At 54.5% G+C, this 7,454-nt stretch overlaps 1 protein-coding gene across 2 annotated transcripts; it reads left to right on the top strand.

The window, feature by feature from the left end:
• On the top strand, positions 497-6,138 carry IRF1 (interferon regulatory factor 1). Of its 2 annotated transcripts, none has more exons than XM_021410610.1 (10): positions 497-653; positions 1,554-1,645; positions 2,532-2,631; positions 2,807-2,983; positions 3,242-3,291; positions 3,423-3,558; positions 3,739-3,864; positions 4,350-4,381; positions 4,994-5,129; positions 5,556-6,138. In XM_021410610.1, the coding sequence occupies exons 2-10, from the start codon at positions 1,559-1,561 to the stop codon at positions 5,651-5,653; spliced, it is 942 nt and encodes a 313-aa protein (XP_021266285.1). In that variant the 5' UTR covers positions 497-653; positions 1,554-1,558; the 3' UTR covers positions 5,654-6,138. The 2 variants fall into 2 exon arrangements, with proteins under 2 accessions (XP_021266285.1, XP_021266286.1); XM_021410611.1 differs by lacking the exon at positions 497-653 and adding an exon at positions 1,159-1,301.

Here is a 7,454-nt window from a genome sequence, read left to right as displayed (position 1 = left end):
GGCTGACGGGTCGGCGGGTGTGCGTTTTGGGATCGTTGCGCTCCCTCCGTGGGGTCAGAGATCCTGTGCCGCGGCTCACCTGCCCCCGCCCGGAGTCAGAGGTGAAAAACACAGGACGGGGGAATGGGGGAGGGGACAAACACTGAGTGTCTGCGGGCCGAGTCCCTTTTGTCATGCAGGAGAAGCCCCCGGTGGGGCCGAGCACTGCGCCCGCGGAGCCGCAGGACGTGCGGAGCCGCGCCATCGTCGTACCATCGCTGCACCAATCATCGTACCATCGCCGTACCGTCTCTGCACCATCACCGTTCCATCGCTGCACTATCTCCGTGCCGCTGCCTGGCCGGGCCGGGCGGGGGCGGTGCTCCCCCCGCGCCGCTGGTGCTACAACAGCCTGATTTCCCCGAAATGATGCCGGACGCAGCAGCCAATCAGCGGCGCGACCGTCCCCCAGCGGCGGCGCTGATTGGTGGAGCCGCTCCCGAGCCCGGGCGGCGGGGAATCCCGGCCGCCGCCGCGTTATACCCGAGGGCGCGACCCACGGGCGGCAGAGGTGGCTCGGCGGCCGTCGGGCACGGACGGCTCGGCTCGGCTCCGCTCGTCGCGTCTTGTCGCATCTTGTCGCAGCTCGGCACAGCACAGGATCTCACGGCTAGGTGGGTCCCGGCGCTCACCGCCCCCTGCTTTGGTTGCATGCGTGCGTTCCCACGGGGACACGGCTCGGCTCGGCTCGGTCCGGCTCGGCTCGGCTCGCCAAGCAGGGTCACCGCCAGGCTGAGCTATGCTGAGGCGCTTTTGGGGTGTCCCAGGTGCCGCTGCGCCCGTCGTGCTGCAGCCTTCGAGGGGCACCGGGCATCCTCCGGGGGCTGCGGCCCCGCGCCCATCGCACGGACGGGGCGGGACGGGACGGGACGGGACATCATCCGCGCCGCAGGGGACGGCGACGTCCGGGTTTTGGGGCTCAGCCGGAGCCAGCGCTGGGCTCCGGGGTGGCATCCTGCAGGGCCGCGCACAACTCGGCCCGGCCCGGCCCAGCCCGGCTCGGCGCCGCCTACCATCTCTCCCGGCTCCGAGAACTTTGCGGGCCGTTGTCGCGTTGCTTGGGAAAGCCGCAGCCCCATTGTTCGGGAGCGGCTGTCCGCGAACAGCGCAAACAGGAAGCTCCGAGCGGGGCAGAGCGGAGCCGGGGGGGGGACGGCCGCCGCGCTCCGCTACGGGGGCGGGGGGGTAGGGGGGAGCCACGGAGGACTCTCCGCTCCCCTCGGCGTAGGGAGCGAACTTGGAGCGAGCGGCCGTGCAGAGAGGTACCCGGTGGCAGCACAGAGGGGTGGCACAGGGGGCCCCGCTGCCCGCTTTGCTCGATCCCCCCCCGCCCCGCAGCAGGACCCCGTCACGGAGCGGAGCCCAGAGCAGAAAGTGCAGAAATGGAGCAAAAGGCTCAAAACGCGGCTCTGGTCACTGGGGGCACCGGGTGCGGGGGGGGCGGGGAGGGGGCACTGCGGGGTGGTTGGGGTTGGAGAGGTGAGGTTTCAGCTGAGCCCACGTATCCCCCACAGGAAACATGCCTGTCTCAAGGATGCGCATGAGACCCTGGTTGGAAATGCAGATTAATTCCAATCAAATACCGGGGCTGATCTGGATCAACAAGGTGAGCCATCTTTTTTACTATTATTGCTGTACCATTATTATTATTACCGCATCATTAACCATGCTTGTTCTTAGTTGGCTCTAAACATAAGTCAAGATCATAAAGGAAAGAAGAAAATGGAGAAAATCTGCACGCACTGTGCTTTTTTTTTTTTTTTTTTTTAAAGAAAACTTTATTTTCAGGAAAGTTGGCTCAGGTTGGTACAGAATGCAGTATTTCAATGTTTTGCTTGATAACTTTCCCAGGAGTGAAATGATAAAGTAAATGCAGTTTGAACTTGACTGAGAACCAAGACAACTCTTGGTGCCTACTGGAGCCAGGCAACCTTCTGTCCCAGCTCAGTGGCTGCTCCTACACCTCCCCCATAGGACGGAAATCTTTAAGCTCTGACCTAAAATAAACTCTCAGTTTGTCTCAGGTTGGTGCTGGAAAGCACATCCCTGTCGCTGTCCCACAGGAGTGGGATCACCAGGCTTGTTGAGTCAGATCTGTGTCTCTGAAGCTTCCCTCTCATTCCAAGGTGTTATTTAAGCTAGGACATGTATGGTAGGATTCATGCAGGATCTTACTTGTAACTCTACAAGGGATTCTGTATCCAGGTGCACATGGGAAATGTACTGTAGCTCAGGGTAGACTAACAGATGAGGTGTGACATGTTGCAGTGGCTCTGGGGTCAAGCTGAGGCTGTTGCTCATTGCTGCTGTACCTGCTGCATGTAGCTTTCCCAAACCCAACAAGTGGAACAGCAGTTGTAAAATGAAGATGTGAGGAGAGGGTTCCAAAGTTTCTGAGCTGCTGCTGAGGGAATTCTTTGATTAAAGCCATCATTACCAAGTGGCACGTGATGCTTTTTTTTTAACCTGGATTTCTGTTGGCTTAATTTCAGGACAAGATGATATTTCAGATCCCATGGAAACACGCAGCTAAGCACGGCTGGGACATGGAGAAGGACGCGTGCCTCTTCCGGAGCTGGGCCATCCATACAGGTGTGTGCTGGCTTTAGTCCCACCAGTCACACGAATATTTCCAATGTTAGCATTTTTGTCTTGGCTTACACTTCAGGTGTTGTAGGTCAGAGGAAACAGAGAAAGAGCTTTTCTGGGACGAAGAGCTACCAGTGCAATGAAAACACTCAACATTCATCCCATCTCTTCTTAACAGGAAGATATAAAGTAGGTGAGAAGGACCCTGACCCGAAAACCTGGAAGGCGAACTTCCGCTGTGCTATGAATTCACTGCCTGACATCGAAGAAGTGAAGGATAAAAGCATCAACAAAGGCTCCAGCGCTGTCCGAGTGTACAGGATGCTCCCTCCCCTGACAAAGGACCAGAAGAAGGGTAAGCCCTCAGCTTAAGCACTGCTCAAATTTCCCACTCTGCTTAGGCAGCGTCCCACAGACCTGCGGGCAGCACCAGGGCTGCTGCGCTTGCTCCCATTGGGGATGGTTTAGGCAAACAGCCTGTTTTGTCCCATATTCTATAAAGGTGCCTAGGGGGATGCTCCAGGGTCAGCCCGGGCAGCAGTGGCCAAGCTGGCTGAGGAGCTCCCAGCAGCCCCGCAGCCGTGCTCACCTTTGTCTGATTTTTGTTTCACAGAAAGGAAGTCAAAGTCTTCAAGAGAGGCAAGAAACAAGAGCAAGAGAAAGGTACGCGTCTGCAGAGGCAGCTGAAGGAGCTGGAGGGTTTTTTTTTTTGGTGGTTTTCAAGCGTAATTTCTTTCGTGTGGGAACCTGTGAGTTCTTAGACAACCTGTCATGCTTTGTTCTTATTTTTGTAGTTGTATGAGGATATGAGGACGGAGGAGTCAGCAGAACGACTAACCAGCACTCCTCTGCCCGATGACCACAGCAGCTACACCGCTCACGACTACACGGGGCAGGAAGCGGAGGTGGAGAACACGTCCATCACCTTAGGTGAGAGCTTCAGCTCTGAGCAGAGAGAAGAGCGCTGCTGGTGCTAAAGCCACAGCGGTGTCACCACGAGACAGAGCTGCCTGAGGGCTGTGCGGGGAGGGGAAGGAGGAGGGGGAGGGTGCTGAGTGCCAAGTCCTGCAGTGGGAGCTGCTCTGAGCACCCCTCCTGTTGCATCCCCAGACCTCTCGTCCTGCGAGGTGAGCGGCTCCCTGACTGACTGGAGGATGCCGATGGAAATCGCCATGGCTGACAGCACCAACGACCTCTACCAGCTCCAGGTGTCCCCTCTAGGGTCATCCTCAGAAGGTTGGTGTTGCTTCCTTCCCACCTCGCTTTCTCAGCGCTCTCCTGGTGCTGTGGCAGGTTGGAGGCGGGGGCAAAAGCGTGCCATGGTGTCAGGAGAAAGAGGAGCTGGTTTGTAGGAAAAGCAGCTTCTCTTGGATGGATTTGGGTTTCTAGAGCTACCACATGGCCAAGGTAGAGAAGGGAAGAGCTGGGGTGGGCCATTAGAGTTTGGGCCATGGAGCTGCTTGTGGCCTCAAGTCGTGAGCTCCTCCTCAGTAGCACACGTGGGGCACAGTGGGGGCAAAGGGCTCTGTGCCTGCAGAGAAGTGCTCCCATCTGAGCAGGGGCTGGGGTGGGAAACCTGAATGTGCTGCTGGTGTGAGACAGGGACGTGAAGTGGTGGTGAGGAGGCAGAAGTGCAGCGGCTGGCTGGTGAGAGAAATTGACATCTGGGTCTCTCTTCTTTTTTTTCTTTTTATGTGATTACAAAACAATTGCGGATGAAGAGGAGGATGAAATGAAATCAAACATTATAAAGGTAAAAACAGCCCTTCTTTTCGACCAATATTGTCCAAAGTTGCTGTTTGCACCAAGGAAGGAAGAGCGGTGGCTTCCTAACTCATAGATAATCCTATACGAGCTGAACATGCACTTCCTGTAATCCAAAACCCTTATTAAAGGAGGAAGCCTGAGAAATGAAATATAAAAAGAAGGCGATTCTGCAAGCACGAACTTGAGATGCCATAAATAGAAGTCGGTGAAAGCTATTGAGTACTGCTAGAAGCAAAGTTTGCTGTATTAGAGGCCTTCGATTTCTCTAGGAAGACTCATTTATTTTGCCCGTCCCTCCGCCTCGTGTTTGGCTTTTAATCTCTGGTTCCAGATGTGGGGTGCACATCCCACTGATAAGGAGATAGGGTTCCTTGATGGAACGTGCTTCCACCCTCCCTGCTTTGCATTAATTTCCATTTAATGAGAGGTAACACGAGTTTTATATAACTTAGCATTATCCAAGTGAATCCTTTTCTTTGCTCTGTTTGCCGCCATGAGCTCTTATAGGTAGATGAGAATTTACTCAGTGCGTGAAGACCCGTATTTCCCCTACCCCTGTCACTCTCAGGCTTTTTACCATCTCCTTGCTGTCTTACAGCTGCTCGAACCCCCCCCGGATTGGCACACGACCAGCGTTGAGGGGAAGGGCTTCTTCACCAACGAGCCGGGCACGCAGAGCATGTGCAGTGCGTTCGGCTACAAGGAGCAGGACGGCGAGATCGACACGTCCTCAGGTACAAAGCCTTGCTGCCATTACGGTCCGGGCTGGGAGATGCGGGCGAGGGCATCTCAAGGAGAGTTCAAAGACACTCCTTGGACTGGGAGGGAGAAATAGGGATCTCAGAACACGGGAAACGGTGAATTCCTCCCAGTAACCTGTTGGGAGTCTGTGAGGAATTTGATGGGATAAAAAGCCTCTGGTAAAAGTGCAATATAGATCTGTGCTTCAGTTTTCCTGGCAATATAACGAGATTTTCTACTAGCAATAGCTTCAACTGGGGAGTTTAATTAGGGAGCGTTTGGAGTACTGTAGCAACATACGAATTGAAGGTGTTTGCTCACCTCTGAGGGCAGTTTCCTTTGCTGGTACCTTGCTATCCATTGCTTCTCGTGCTCCCGCTGCCCCGTTTCCGTGCTCATTTCTGTGTCCCTCTGTGCAGGGGAGCTGGAGTTCCGCATGCTGGACCAGAAGAGCAGCCTGGACTTCTCCTGGCTGGACAGCGTCAGACCCATGCCAGCCATCTCCTGCAGCCTGTAAACCCCTGGCTTCCCAGCCCATGAACTGCTTTCCTGTAGAGACTCTTAGAGACCCGAACGGAATGGCAGGAGTCGCTTGTTACTGACTGGAAGAGGAAAGAAGCCGTTCTATTCCGTTTCACTTTTAGGCCTGAAAAAGAAAGAAAATCTCCATGAGAAGCAGAGGAGCCCATCTCACAAGCAGGGCACCGATGCCGTGCTCCCGAGGTGACGCTCGTGCCGTGGGGGAAAGGTCCCCGCGTCCCCAGCGCCCAGCACTTTACTCACGGGGCACTTAGGAGACAGTGCAATGGGTCTCTGTTGGTTGCTGCTCACTTGTGCAACACTGCTGACGTGATGAGCTTAATGACTGTCGTTACACTTAGTCAGAGAAATTGCACTAATCGGCCCTCTCTCTTCTTCGATTTACTCCAGCACATAGTTCAAGTTCGGATCAGATCTTTCAGCTTGTGTAAATAGTTTCGACCAATAAAATGTGAAAATTCAGTTTAGGCTTTGCTTCCATTTAGCACACTTACCCAGGTGCACTCATAGGCTGTTATCTGCTCCTAGGCACGCCGTGTCCATTCCCACCGAACAGTCGAGGAGCTGCCGCGTGATATAATTTTGCACTGACGAGGGCAGAACTTTTATTTATGCAATACCTTTCAGAGCTCTGTTCTAGAACTCCACCTGCCAGGAGATCCTGCAGTTCTGCACCCAGCGAGCTGCAGCCACCCCAAGCGAGGACACGCATAAGCAGGATGGAGGAGGTTCTAGTTCATGCATAACGCATAGAAAACAAATCACTAAGATGTCGTAGACCTATTTTCTTGTACATTTTATTTTTGTATATAAAGCGTTGTATATTTGTTGTAATAAAAGTGTTTTATATACGACATGTTTACTTTTCCTCATTGGAGAGCTCTGAGAGGATGCATTCCAGACTCCCTGAAAACACCCAAACAGATGTGCTGCAGAGACAGCAAGGGGGGTTTTACACGTGAGTCATGAAAACCCAGGGAATCTAAGAGTGCATTTCCCTCCTCATGCCAGTGCAGCTGACAGGAGGAGCCCTGCATGGCCCATGGGGTCAGCGTGCCCCTGCCGTCATCATTCACACGAGCCAGCACCGGCTGCCAGCTGGCAGCTTCTGTGCTAGGAGCAGTGGTGGGGAAGCTCGAGTTAAGTTAGTGATGCCCCAAATGAAAGCACAGGCACAGTCTGGAAGGAAAGGGGAAAAAGAGCTTAATTTTTCGCTGCGCGTTTTGTTCATTTGCTCGACTTTCGAGCTTGAAAGTTATGACATGTCCGAGCATCACCTAGGCTGGCTGATGCAATGTGTGCCCAGCTGCTGGCTTGGGAATCTGCTGCTGCACAGAAAGCCCTGCAGTGAGCAATGCAGCCCTGCTCCAGCTGAGCCTCCCAAATCATGGAGGGGGCTGTGGGGAGCACAGCCCCTGAGAAATGGGAGCTGGAGATGCACAGGGCCAGTGAGCAGCGCTCCCTCTGGACCAAAGGCAGTAGTAGGACAGGCCACTGGAAATGACAAAGCTCCACAAACATCTCTATCCACCACCCTATCTACAGAGCAGCCCACAGCCCTGTCTGGGGGTCGCCCAGCATGAGAATGGGCTGCTCTTGTTGTCTTTAACATAAGCTCTGCTGGCTGTAGCTCCCACTGAAGCTCTCTACCAGCAACCTTCAGCACACAGCCCTGCTCACACCCAAAGGAAAGAAAGCACCAAAAAAAACCATCTGGACACCTGGCAGGTGCCCAAGGGAAGCGGTGGAGGACGGGCTGTGTTCCCAGGCAGCTCACC

Source organism: Numida meleagris, chromosome 12 (genome assembly GCF_002078875.1).
Source record: "Numida meleagris isolate 19003 breed g44 Domestic line chromosome 12, NumMel1.0, whole genome shotgun sequence".
NCBI lineage: Eukaryota > Metazoa > Chordata > Aves > Galliformes > Numididae > Numida > Numida meleagris.
The sequence above is the reverse complement of the archived record's forward strand: the minus strand, read 5'-3'. Positions and strand labels throughout refer to the sequence as shown.